At 55.4% G+C, this 13293-nt stretch overlaps 1 protein-coding gene across 2 annotated transcripts in view; it reads left to right on the forward strand.

Moving 5' to 3' along the window:
* GTF3C1 (general transcription factor IIIC subunit 1) overlaps positions 1 to 13293 on the forward strand; it is a 79822-nt gene that overhangs the window by 34078 nt on the left and 32451 nt on the right. For both annotated transcript variants that reach the window (XM_086375191.1, XM_086375190.1), the window contains exons 8-14: positions 1010 to 1125; positions 2212 to 2527; positions 3058 to 3272; positions 6464 to 6600; positions 7694 to 7847; positions 10463 to 10566; positions 11767 to 11951. In XM_086375191.1, the coding sequence (XP_086231317.1) occupies positions 1010 to 1125; positions 2212 to 2527; positions 3058 to 3272; positions 6464 to 6600; positions 7694 to 7847; positions 10463 to 10566; positions 11767 to 11951 (1227 nt within the window). The remainder of the gene's footprint in view (positions 1 to 1009; positions 1126 to 2211; positions 2528 to 3057; positions 3273 to 6463; positions 6601 to 7693; positions 7848 to 10462; positions 10567 to 11766; positions 11952 to 13293) is intronic.

A 13293-nucleotide genomic window follows, 5' to 3' on the forward strand; every position in this document is an offset into this window, starting at 1 on the left:
CAGATAGGAGGCCACCAGGCGAATCAGCACAGCCTATAGGGAGGGCTTAACACCGCTCAGACACAATTTAGGGATAAAACTGTCCTAACCCTTTCATCCCTGGTTGTAGCAAGTTGCTAGTTCAACATAGGAGCACATGCTGATCACTTCTTTGCATTCTGCTGTTTAAATTTTTATCCATGGACAATAAATATAGCAAAACTGCCTTGATTCAGATTGGCTTTGCCTAGCAGCCTCGTGTGTGACCCATCAGGGAATGAAAGGGAAATTCTTTCTGAACAGTGCAGAATTTTCCCCCAAAATCTGCCCTATAGTTGCTGTGTTTTACTGGAGGGACTCCTGCCCACCCCTACCCCCACCCTCACAGGCGCCTCCCAATCTCTGAGTATATTTGAAACAGCTCTTTAGAGGCAGATCCAGTAATAGCCCAGCATGTAGCAGAGCAGGGGCTGACATACCAGACAGAGCAAATAATTGCACAGTTGTCCACTGATCATTTATTACAGGCCCAAATAGGGTTATTTTCTTCCCTAGCCCCTGCTGTCCGGCAGCTGTTACAGGGTAATACAGTAATCTGTGTCCATGGTGCCTCTGAGTCTACCGAGAAAGACAGGAAAGTGAAAAAGTTCTGCATTAAAATTACTTCCATGCTTTTTTTAAAAAGGCTCAGTTTAATCTAGCTGAGAAAGTTCATTCATATGAAAGCACTCACTTCCCGCTGCAAGAGAAAAACGGCGTCCCTGGAACTCAGTGGATCAGGCCTCGATCACTTGACATTTACACCTTTGACATGGAGGAGGCAGACAGGGAGCGCTTAGAAATGAGCCATGAGTCAGAATGTTCCGAGCCTTGGGGGCCCAGGGAGAGGGGAGGCAGGATGTGTTATTCTGTTTGTTGGCTTCCTTGTGTTGAAATGTCCGTGCCTAGGAAAGGTGGGTGGGGGCTGACCCAACTTGTGCAGAGGGGCTCCGTGGCGGAGGCTGGGGGTCAAGTGGATTGTTTCTCACAGTCGAGCGCCGAGGCACAAAAGGCATTTCCCAGGCTGAAATCCGAGTGGCTATGAATGTGGGAAAGCTGGAAGCCAGGATGCTGTGCCGTCTGCTTCAGAGATTCAAAGTTGTCAAGGTAACAGCATGAGTCATCCCACGTGGCTCATTGTCTTGGGTGCGTGCGCGGTGTGGTTCTAAAGGGCTGTCTCCGACGGTCAGGAGCCCAGGTCTCCATCAAGGGGGCATGTGGCTGCCGGGGGAGGGGGCCAAATGCAGCCCACCTGCGCGGTGCCCCCTCCCTGCCGTGGATTTTGTTGGTTTTCAACTTCTGAAAACTGACTGAGTCATCAGCATTGAAAAGTCAGTGGGAGATGCTGCAGTCTGGGGAGCAGGCACCTTCCCCCGTCCCCATTCCCGTGGGGAGTCAGCTGAGGCTGGCGCCTCCAAGTGCCCCTTGAAATAAAGCAGGTACCCCCAGACCTCAGTCCCCGCCCCACCCTCCTTCTTGTTTGTGTCCCTGGCCTGGGTCCTGGGGGCACCGAGTTGGCTCACTGGGTCTGGGATCCCCTTTCGGGACCAGACCTGCTGTCTCAGCCCTTTATGCCTCACTCCCTTGTTGCCAACTTTTTGGCCATTTGCTGGACGGCAGTGTTAACAGTTGAGCTAATGATTGCAGAGTGCTTAGCCCTGTCCTTGGCGTGTGGTTGGTACATGGAAGGTGTTACCCTTTCTACCATTACGGGGAGAAAGCCCCTTCCCCCCATTCTAGAAGACAAAAGGGAGTAGGTCAGCTTCACTCCCAATCACCACAGCAGTGGCTCAACAGAGCTGGAGACCCCCAGGCTCTGACTCTGCATCTTGACAACAGTTAGAATCTGTTCACTTCTGCTTACTGTTTCCCGTAGGCCTAGGGCATCCCGGGCCCAGGAGTTTGTGGAAGGCCAGGTGAGGGCACTGCCCAGCAAGGGGCTCAGGGTCTCCTAGAGCAGACAGTCAGGATTGCTTCCTGTGGAGCAGGAGCTGAGGGTTGGTAGACAGGAGGGAGCATCTTGAGGAGCTCAGCCGGGGTGCAGGCAAGAGATGGAGGAGGCGCGGGGAAAGGCAGGAATGACAAGCCAACAGACACTGCAGGGCCCCCTACCCTCCCAACCCTGGTCACCTGAAGGCCTGGGTGGCCCCATGTCCTCTGCGGTGTCTTAGACACGTTGTGTCCCCCGCCCAGGGCTTCATGGAGGACGAAGGGCGGCAGCGGACCACCAAGTACATCTCCTGCGTGTTTGCGGAGGAGAGTGACCTGAGCCGGCAGTACGAGAGGGAGAAGGCGCGCAATGAGCTGCTGACCACCGTGAGCCTGGCCTCGGTGCAGGAGGAGTCCCTGCTGCCCGAGGGGGAGGACGCTTTCCTCTCCGAGTTGGACAGTGATGAGGAGGGCGGCGGCGGCGGCAGAAAGAGAAAAGGCAGGAGAGCTCCACGGGACGCGAGGTCCTTCTCGAACGGCGGTCTCAGGACCCAGCCTCACCACTCCACCCCGAACAAGGGTAGGGGCGCTCGGGGCGGGGGCGGGAGGGGTGCGCGTTCTCAGTCTGGCTCTGGGGCCGTTCAGTCCAGCGGACGCCCGAGGGTGGCCTGGGTGCTGGGCCAGCAAGGGATGTTGGTGTCACACGCATCACTTAATGTTACGCTCAGAAGAGCCTCGTGTGGTCTGTCTCCAGGCTGCCGTCAAGTCTCTTCCCCTTCACCCATGTTTTGTTATATTTTAACTATTAAAGGGATGGAATTCTCTAAACTTCCTCTATCCATTTCCCTCCAACAATCTATGTAATTCCTCGAGATTTTAGTTAAATTATGGGAGCCGTTTCTTAGACATGTGGATGCTGGTGCTGATGACAGAGTTGCAAATCAGGCATGGGAGGGGTAGCTTGCTGGCCGCCCACCCTCGTCTTAAACTGACCACGTGGGCTCCTTTGGCCTGGGCAGCTCTGGCCTGGCAGCTGAGCAGGAGCGGCCCCTCTCACATTCCCTCTGTTGCGGTCATGGTCATCCCACCGACGCCTGTCCTCCGCCGCAGGGGGCTGGAAGGTCATCAACCTCCACCCGTTGAAGAAGCAGCCGTCCTTCTCCCCGGGAGCCGCCGAAGAGCGAGCTTCTCGGGGCGCCTTCGGTGGGGACAACCTGGACACCAGCGGCTCCTCAGAGCTCGGCATGTCCTTGGGCCCCCACTGCATGGACAGTCACGGTGGCGACATTGCCGTGATCGAAGAGGTCAGGCTTGAAAACTCCAAGGTGAGTCCCACTGGGAGGCTGCTTCCTCCAGGAAAGCGCCTGTGGCAGGTGGGCATCAGCCTTCTCTTTTCTGTGCTTACGAATCACAACAACAACAAAACCCGTAATAGTAGAAGGGCCTCGTGCTCGGGCGGGGGGCGGGCGGGGGGTGGGCGGGGGGCGGGGCTCCGTGCGGGCCGGGGGTGGGCGGGGGGCGGGGCTCCGTGGGGAGGAGCGCAGCGCTTCTTTACCTGCCACACGGCCTGCCTTGACCAGAAGGCACCTGTTCTGTGCAGAACTTGGGCATTTGTCACAACATACCACGGAGGAGCCTGGTGGGCTGCAGTCCATGGGGTCGCACCGAGTCGGGCATGACTGAGCGACTTCACTTTCCCTTTTCACTGTCATGCATTGGAGAAGGAAATGGCAACCCACTCCAGTGTTCTTGCCTGGAGAATCCCGGGGACGGGGGAGCCTGGTGGGCTGCCGTCTCTGGGGTCGCACAGAGTCGGACACGACTGAAGCACTTAGCAGCAGCAGCAGCACTCTTTTTATTTAAATTTATATTGGAGCGAAAATGTGTATGGCTACTTTTTTTCCCCCTTTAATATTTATTTACTTGGCTCCACCGGGTCTTAGTTGCGTCCTGCGGGATCTTTGGTTGTGGCGCGTGGGCTTCAGAGTGACCTCAGGAGTTACAGTGCTCTGGCTTAGTTGCTCCACAGCATGTGGGATCTTGGTTCCCCAACCAGGGATTGAACCTGAGTCCCCTCCATGGCAAGGCAGATTCTTAACCTCTGGACCACCGGGGAAGTCCCTGTATGGCTACTTTAAATCAATGGTTTTCACTCTGGCCCTATTTTGCCTCCCAGGGAATATTTGGCAGTGTCTTAACGCAGGAGATGCAAGAGACACAGGTTCAATGCCTGGGCCGGGAAGATCCCCTGGAGAAGGAAGTGGCAATCCACTCCAGTATTCTTGTCTGGGAAATCCCGTGGACTGAGAAGCCTGATGGGCTGCAGTCCATGGGAACGCAGAGCGTCGGAAATGACCGAACGTGCACATAGAGACGTTGTCAGCTGTCCCAGTGCGGGGAGGGCGCTGCCGGCGTCCTGTGGGTAGAGGCCAGGGAGGCTGCGAAATGTCCTAGATTCTGCGGGACAGCCCGCAGCGGAGTTATCCGGCCCAGAGCGTCAGCAATGCTGGGGTTGAAAAACCCCGCTTTAGATGAAAAGCCAGTATAATTTGCCCTAAAAAGAAAGTGATCATAAAATAGGTCTGATAAAAACAAAGCTTGTTTAGTTCTTTTTGGTCAGATCCTGTTGTATCCACCAGTACATTCTCGTCTATGCTATTAGAGGAATGAAAAGGCAGTTGACGCAGGAGCAGCCCTGTCATTGAGTGATTCAGTTCCCCAGTGCCGTCCTCGGTCTCCTGGACGTGCCTCGGATAAGTTAGGCCAGCGGTGCCTCAGTCGTCCGTCGCAGGATAGACTTGGGACTGGCGTGGCTCGGTGGTGGTGCTGCTGTTTGGTTCCAGCTTCGCAGCAGCCCTGACGACACAAGCCGGATCTGGTCCTGGAGGAGGCGAGCAAACCCCCAGGGATGGAGGGACTTGCCTGCTCAGCTGATGACAGAATGGAGATTAGAGCCTGTGGGCTTGCAGCTCCCACCCTGCCCTGCTTCTCTCTGTCTCTGGCGTGGAAGCCTGAGCGTGGGCCCTGTCCCTACAGCAAGGAGGGGTGAGGTGGGGTGTAAGAGAGTGAGGGGTTTCTGTGGAACATTCTAGAACCTTGTAGCCCTATCCTGTCATCAGATGCCGTGACTCTTTTTCAAGTCTTGGTTGGTCTCGTCTCCACCTGAAGCGCCCGGGCCTGCCGGCAGGTGGGGCCCACCAGGTTCCTGAGGGTCTTCCCTGCCGTCCTCACCCCGCCCTGCTCTTTGCACCTCCTCGTCAGGTCTTCGTGCCCCTAGCAGCACGCTCCCTCCAGGCCCTGCAGGTCCTTGCTCAGCCCTGTGTTTTCCTCTTAGAAGTCTGTCCCCAGAGTCCTCGTCCTTCTTTTTTGTCTACTTACTGAGAAGAGGGGCAGGATCCGCACTGTCTGGAGGTCTCGTGGTAAAGCGTGTGTTCACTTTGCTGCCCGGCACCCCTTGGAGAGCAGGCAGGTTTCTTTAACGTGGTTTTCCTCCAGAGCGTCTGCTCTGAAATGGAGGAGAGAGCCAGTCTTTCTGCCGCTCTTGGGCCCCTTCCTGGATCTGTGACTCCCTCTCCCTCCAGGCCCCACTGATTGAGGAAATCAGTGAGTCCCTCCCAGAGCGTCCGTGGCAGAAGGGAGGTGATGGGACCCCTGCCCACGTGTATTCTCTTCGTGTTCTCGTTCCCCTGGAAGCGCTGCTCCAAGTAAGAAGCGCGTCCAGCAGAATAGGCCCTGAGTTGTTCGGAGGGATCTTCCAGGAATGTGTTGGGGTTGGGATTTCCCTTCGCTGCAGGGCGCAGATTTGGGCTTTAGGGTAAGTGATCTGAGGGCAGATAGAATAAGGTCAGGGTCTGGGCTCCTGAAAGGAGGCAAGAAGAGAGGTGTGGGCGTGGTGGCAGGGTGGGGAGGACACCCGTCTGCCCTCCTCTCCGCCTTGTTCTCTCCTGCTCATCCTGACTCACTCTGAGGCTGCCTCTCTGTCTACTTTATGTCCCTGGAGAGGCTGTCCGTGGCTTCCTCCACATGGACTCAGAAGCCCATCCTGGTGCGCATCCACGCCCTTGGACCCCGTCCGGTCGTTTTACCTTAGGAAGCCCTGGATTCCTCTTCCGTAAAATGGGAACCTGAATAATAAGGCTTGAATGAAGAAAGCCCCACAGTGCGACCATAGGGAGTCCGCGTTCAGTCTGTCCATTTCCTTCCTTCCACTGTGGAAGAAGCAAGTCAGAACTGAGTGAAGGTGGTCCCCTTCTCCAGGAAGGGCTGGAGTAGACGTGTCTGGTTTCTGTTCTGAAGCCAGCTGACCTTCATAAACCTCTGGCATGTCTGTGTTGTTTCAAAGCATTGAGGTAGTGAGGTAGTGGGATCCTGTGGGAGCTGTGATCCTCTTGACTTCTTTTCTTGAAACGTGGTGTAGAATTCCGTAAAGAGGGAAAGCATACCGGCAGGCATGGTGTCTGGCCCCCAAGCCTTGCTGAGTCCATTGTTTTTAATTCTCTTTTGGTCTCTGTTCTAGGACAGCGGCGGTTCCCAGAAGACAGGGAAGCATGGCCCAGGCCAAGACAAGCCCCATGAGACCTACCGACTGCTGAAGCGCAGGAATCTGATCATAGAGGCCGTCACCAACCTCCGCTTAATCGAGAGCTTATTCACGTAAGCAGTAGTTTGTCTGTCTGTCTGTTTTACATTAATAATAACGCCTGTGGGAGTCATCACCATCCGCAGAAAGGACCTGGAGGCATTTGCATCTCTCTTCTGTATTGATTCTCACAGGAGCCCTTTGTGGTAGGAAGGATTAGAATCTGCTTGTGTGATTTGAAAAGTGTAGACGCTGAAGAATATCTGCCCATACACTTGACAGGGAAAGCACAGTGGAGCAGGAAACGGAGGCCACAGGGAAGCGCGTTTGCCCTGCTGCTTCCTTAGGCATTTGTGCTCAGGACAGGGTGAGAGGAAGCGTAGGCAGGTAATAGCATCTGCCTCCACGGAGCCTTTTGTCCAGAAAATGTCGTATGAAAGCAAAAGCAGAAGGGACACGTGGAGCTTCGTGTCCCGGGTTCGGTGGAGGCTCTGCTCTCTGGTTTGGTCCTTCTGACCCACTGTCACCACCACGTCCTGGGTAGCATACTTGGGCTTCTGGGCAGTCAAGATCAAAGCCTCTTGATTGGAAGGAGCCTTACCCTTGAGGCAAGGACGGGAGTCCCCTCACTAGGGGAGGGGGGGACCACCTGCGGATACTGCTGGCTGTGTCTCCTCTCCTGGGCGCAGAGGCATGGAGCTGGTTGTTCCTGAGGCCCTGTCTGACCCTGCCGTTCTGTGACTGGTGATCTAGAAACATCACCATAGTGGCTCTGTAAGAGCTCGAGAGATGTAGGAGGAGAAGAATCAAAAGAGCTCCAGAGCTGAGGGTGTCGATGGTGAGAAACTGGGCCGTTCCTTGGCTGGTTGTTGAATTAACACGGAGACTCTGCCGTCTCTGTCACAAATCATATAATCTCTTCAGGTCCCGGTGAGAGTTTCAGAACATGAAGCTGCTGTGAATGGTGGCCTGTCCTTAGAACCCGTTTATCTCAGAAAGAGATGATCTTTGCCATCTTAAGAAGTCATCCTCGCAGCAGCAAAATAGCCTGTAATTCTCCCCCACTTTAGGCTGGATCCTATCAGGCAGGCGTCAGTTGCTGGGGTTGAGACTGGCCTTCCATGTTGAGACTGTGACTATTAAACGGCTGCTTTTGTGGTGTCACAGAATTCAAAAGATGATCATGGATCAGGAGAAGCAAGAAGGCGTGTCCACCAAGTGCTGTAAGAAATCCATCATCCGCCTGGTGCAGAACCTGTCCGAGGAAGGTCTGCTGAGGCTGTACCGGACGACGGTCATTCAGGACGGCATCAAGAAGAAGGTATCGCATGGCCACCACGCAAGCTGGGCATTTTCTTACCAGCTTCTCACATCCTTGTTGGTGCCCGGGTTGTTCCTTTGTTGCCGATGACTTGGAATTTCCCATCAGGCCTCCTCACTGGGGCAGCAGGGGATTTACCCCAACTTCCTGTGGAAGCCAGAGACAGAAAAGAGGAATAACTTGCCTGACGCAGCCTGTGTAAGCCCAAGGCAGGGGCCCACCCCCACAGCCGGCCTCGAAGGGGAGGAGAAAGGGAGGCATATCCAAGTTCAGCTGAGTAGCACTGGGAGAAATTAGGCAACACTGAGAAGGTGGAAAATTCAGGCGAAGCAGCAAGCACGTTATCCACAGAAATGTGCAAAAAACACATCCCAGAGGAAACGGTGGCAGCGAGTCAGTGAGCATGCCCCGCCGGGGCGTCCAGTGAGGACAATCGATCTCTTCTGTCCCGATCGATCTATTTCCGTAAGATTTAAAGCTTGGAGCCCTACCCAAAGCAGCTGTAGCTCAGCGGCTTTGCACATATTCGAAGGCATAAATTTTTCAGGGTCAGAGTCATTCGAGACACCCGGCTAGGCATGGGGACCAGAGAGAATGGTGCTCCAGGGATGGGCATTTGCAATTCCCTGACCTTTTTTCTGACGACGTTTTAAATCTCTTGCCTTAAGAAAGCTCCGCTTTGATGTTTTGTTTTCTGACTAAGCTGGCAAGGTCATTTAGGGTCTCTTTTACTTATTTTTTGAGACCTTCGAAATTTGAGAAACAGCAATCCCAAAAAGTAGCTTCGGAAACTCCGTCTCTACCATTCCAGGTTGGCAGCTCTCATCAGTTTTTGTACCTGCTCTGAGCCCTCTTGACCTTGCCCCGTGCCCATCCCCAGCCAGCCTGCCTCTCGTCCCCCTGAGCATGGCCGGAAGTCCTGGGCTGTGACCTCTCTCACTAGGGGACAGTCGCCCAGCCGGTCAGCAGCACCACCTCTGGTTTCTGTTGATCTTCCTGGAGCAGGTCTTTGGAATGTGCAGCCTTCCCAGGGCAGTCGCTGGAGGCAGGGATATCTACCCTGTCTAGGAGTCGAGAGAGTCTGTGTTTATAGAGATATATAGGTATCCACCACGTCCCATGTGCCTATTTGGTGCCATGTCCACCAGGTGGTACCCAAGGGAATGGGCAAGGAGCTGGGGATGGGGAGTGCATGTCCCAGGTAAACACTGATGATCTGTGCCTAGTACTGGGGGCCTCGTGCCACAGGGTACCAATGTAGTAGCCTGTTTGCCAGTTGGAAAGGGCCACCGTGTTATTGTACATCTGCCTCTAGAATAAGCTTGAGTTTCTCGGTAGCACTTTGGCACCCAGAGCGTGGGCTGCTGGCAGGCGGCCCTCCGCCCTGCTGGAGCCTCGCTGGCTGGGGTCGCTGTGCCCGGCGCCCACCTTTCGCCGTCGCTCCTGCGTCTCCTCTGTCTACCGGGGGCCTTTGGGAGGTTGGCTGGCCATTTGGCTGTGAAGAGTGGGAAGCCAGGAGTGCTGGGTGTTGGCCCCAGGCTTTCAGATGCTCTTGAAGTGTTGCTTAACTTTTTTTAATCTCACCTGAACCTCACAAAACCACAAAGAAGAGCTGGCAGGGTAGTGCAGGGGTCCCCTTTTCCAAGTGAGGAACAGAAAAGGTGGAGCCAAGTGTGGCTTTTTGGGCGGCCGTCTATGGGGTCACACAGAGTCGGACACGACTGAAGAGACTTAGCAGCAGCAGCAGCAGCCCAGATGTGGCCACTGGTTCCCTGTGACCCACCCTCTCTCAGGCCATTTTGGGCAGGAAGCCTGCTGGCCACAGTTCCCTGTTTAGCAGACCTTTCCTTGCCATCTTCTCTCAGAGGAAGCCAACCCTCCCGGGTCCAGGTCACCATGCCTGCCACCTCCTGTACGGCTGTCACACCCCAACTCTGCTGCTCAGCCCCACCAAGTCATGTCCATCCATCAGCCTAGTTAGGGCTCGAGAAATGATCACCACCTTCCTGTTGAACCTCAGTATCTTGGAAACACGAGACCAACACAGGCAGCCCTGAATCCTCTGCCCGTGTGTGCAGAGGCACAGCTGGCAGGAGCCCCCGATCGTGCCCAGCGAGGGGAGACCTAATGGAAGCCGCCTTCCTCTTCCAGATGGAAGCCCTTGGGATTCCCGGGCACCTGTGGGAGATGCTCCGCTCGCAGGAGCGGGGAGTCAGGAGCCGCCCCCCAGCTAGCAGCAGGGACCAGTGGCCATGACAGCCCAGCTGGGGAACCGCAGGGCAGACTGCTCTGTTTCCAGGCCAGAATTCCTCAGCCGTCAGAGCAGCACGTTAGCAGCGGCAGAGCTTTGTGGCTGGGTGCTTGAGGGATTTGGGTGCCGGAAATGGTAAGGGTAAACTGATCAGCATCTCACTTGGTTCCGTCAGTGCCACTTGGAAAGTGAATGGCAGCAGGTATGAGCAGGGATCCAGCAGGGAGCCAGGGTGTGGGACTGAGTCTACCCCGGCTCCTCCCTTCTCCTTCAGGAGCCCCCACGTCCCTCTCTGCCAGGGTGTGGGACTGAGTGTACCCCAGCTCCTCCTTCTCCTTCAGGAGCCCCCCGTCCCTCTCTGCAGGTTGACCTGGTGGTGCACCCGTCCATGGACCAGAACGACCCTCTCGTGAGAAGTGCCATCGAGCAGGTTCGCTTCCGGATGTCCAATTCAAGCACAGCCAACAGGCAAGTGGCCGCTTCCGCAGGAGCTCACAGTAAGGCTGCCCCGGCCAGCGTTCCAACCTGACGCCGTTTCCACAAAAGCCCTTTATTCATGCTGTGTGCGATCAGTGAATTCACTGGTCTGGAGTTTATGATTCATGATCCCTTGGTCTCAAAAAGGATCCATTTCGGGATTCTTTTTTCATTATCGTTTATTTATTTTTGGCTGCGCTGGGTCTTCGTTGTGACACGTAGGCTTTCCCCAGTTGCAGCAGGCAGGGGCTCCTCTCTGGTTGCCGTGTGTGGACTTCTCGTTGCGGTGGCTTCTATTGTTGGAGAGTGCCGGCTCTGGGGCTTTGTTGCCCTGAGGCGTGTGGGATCTTAGTTCCCAGACCCAGAATCAGACCTGTGTCCTCTGCACCGGCAGGCAGATTCTTAACCTCTGAACCACCAGGGAAGTCCCTGGATTCTTTAAGACGAAAAAAAAATCCTAACGTCCCTCATTCTTTTTTAATAGAGTGTGGACAGAGTGCTTCAAATCATAGGCCCTGTGACACGCAACACTTGCCTAGTTTCATCCCAGCTCAGAAGGATTCCAGTTGCCTCTCTGAGGTCTTCTGTCTTTCTGTTCTTAAGCCATCTAATGAACCGAGAGAAAGCTTGTGGGAGAGTGTTCTCGGTTGAGTTTAACTTAGAGGTGTGGCCTGGGTGGGCGCAGGGCTGGATGTGACCAGTTGCCTCTCTGAGGTCTTCTTTCTTTCTGTTCATAAGCCACCTAATGGACTGAGAGAAAGCTTGTGGGAGAATGTTCTCGGTTGAGTTTAAAGTAGAGGTGGGGCCCGAGCAGGCGCAGGGCTGGATGTGACTCGCAGACGCTGGCTTGTGTGGCCAGCCGTGCCTCAGCCATAGGTGCTGTGAATCAGTTGCACAGTTAATTTCGCGTCCCATTCCTGTTTTCTGGCATGGATGAAAGTGTCAGAGGATCCGCACAGTAGGCCGCCTTGCTCTCAAGGTAGTAGCTGCCCCGGAGGTGGGGGTTTACTCTCCAGGTCACCCCCACATGTCCAGTGCCCTGACACAATTTGTCCATTTACGATCACCTGTCTGGCCCCTGTGGGCGGTTGATTTGACTCCGCAGGGCCAAATTCTTGAGGACAGACCCTGTCGTTTCTCAGCCCTTGGTTTTCTCACGTACTGTCTTCACATCTTGCCTGTGACCTTCAGGATGAAAGCGCCCCAGCCTCCAGTGCCTCAAGAGGAAGCCGAAGAGGAAAGTCAAGGAGAAGAGGGCCCGAGTGGATCAGGAGACGCTCAGCCAAGTGCCTCCTCGAAACCAGAAGGTGGACGGGTGAAAAAGACCCATGAGAAAATGGGCGTAACCCAGCTGAAGAACTACCACCCTGTCGTAGGTAAAAGGCCGCTCCTTGTCAGGGTCCAGTTGTGTTTTATTTGATGGGGCTTCCCTGGTGGCTCAGATGGTGAATGAGGTGCAATGTGGGAGACGTTAGGTTCAATTCCTGGGTCAGAAAGAACCCTCAGGGAAGCGAATGGCTGCCCGCTCCAGTGTTCTTGCCTAGAGAATCCCCTGGACAAAGGAGCCTGCCAGGCTACAGTCCACAGGGTCATAAGAGAGTTGGACACAACTTAGTGACTAACACATACACACACACACAAAGCTCCTTCTGCTGAGTATCCTTGAGCCGGATCATTCGGTAAACCACTGAAAATCTCTGCCTTTCCCGACCCTGCAGCCTCTGGGAGTTACAGCCACTGATGAGTATGAGCGTTCATCCAGTTTTCCAGGATGCAGGTCTCCAACAGGGCTGCCTCCCGTCAGCAAGGATATATGGTTGGATGTCGTCACCAACTCAGCGGACAGGAGTCTGAGCAAACTCCGAGAGATGGTGAAGGGCAGGGAAGCCTGGTGGGCTCCAGTCCGTGGGGTTGCAAAGAGTGGGACACGTCCGAGCGACCGAACAACAGCAACTCCCTCACCCCTGCACCAAGCTGCTCGGACGTCAGCTTTGCTGGGCCGTGCACACAGCCTGGCCTTCGTAGTCAGAGCTTCAGTTGCAGTTGTGGTCACAGCGTGCACGTTGGTGGAGGGGCCAGCGGTGACAGGGCACAGACCTCAGGCGGAGACGTCCTGGCGGGGACCCCAGCGGCCGGGGATGCCTAGCAGGAGGGACCCCACTTGCTGAGTTCTCCAGACACGTGGGCTCGGCCTTTCCTCTCGAGGCTTCTCAGTTAGAAAGTGCATATGGGGGAGGGGAACTCACACAAGGACGTGCACCCAAGCAGCGCACGTGCCTGGCGGGGTGAGAGGCAGCCAAGGGCTCCTCATAGGGTCTAGGCCTGGCGCCGGAGGAGGGGCCCTTGGGCCCCTTGTCCTCCCCGCCACATCTTGTCTCTCACCTGTCTCTTCTGTCTGGGGCAAGTCAGGGGGTACTTGGTGTCAAAGAAATAAGCTCTTTAGAAGAACCTGATTTTGGAGTGTTTAGAAGAACAGCCTTGAGCCTGTCCTGGAGGACCCCTTCCCTGCTCCCCGCGGTTCACCTCCCACTCCCCTGCTTCCTTGCTCTGCCCCGTCCCTTGGGCCTCCTGGCCCTTCCCCAGTATGCTGCGTGTGGATGTGCACTCAGTCGTGTCCAACTCTGTGAACCCATGGACTGTAGCCCACCAGGCTCCTCTGTCCATGGGGTTTCCCAGACAAGAATACTGGAGTGGGTTGCCATTTCCTCCTCCAGGGGA

Source organism: Bos grunniens, chromosome 25, assembly GCF_055505025.1.
Source record: "Bos grunniens cultivar Pamir isolate PY7600 chromosome 25, Bosgru_T2T1.0, whole genome shotgun sequence".
NCBI lineage: Eukaryota > Metazoa > Chordata > Mammalia > Artiodactyla > Bovidae > Bos > Bos grunniens.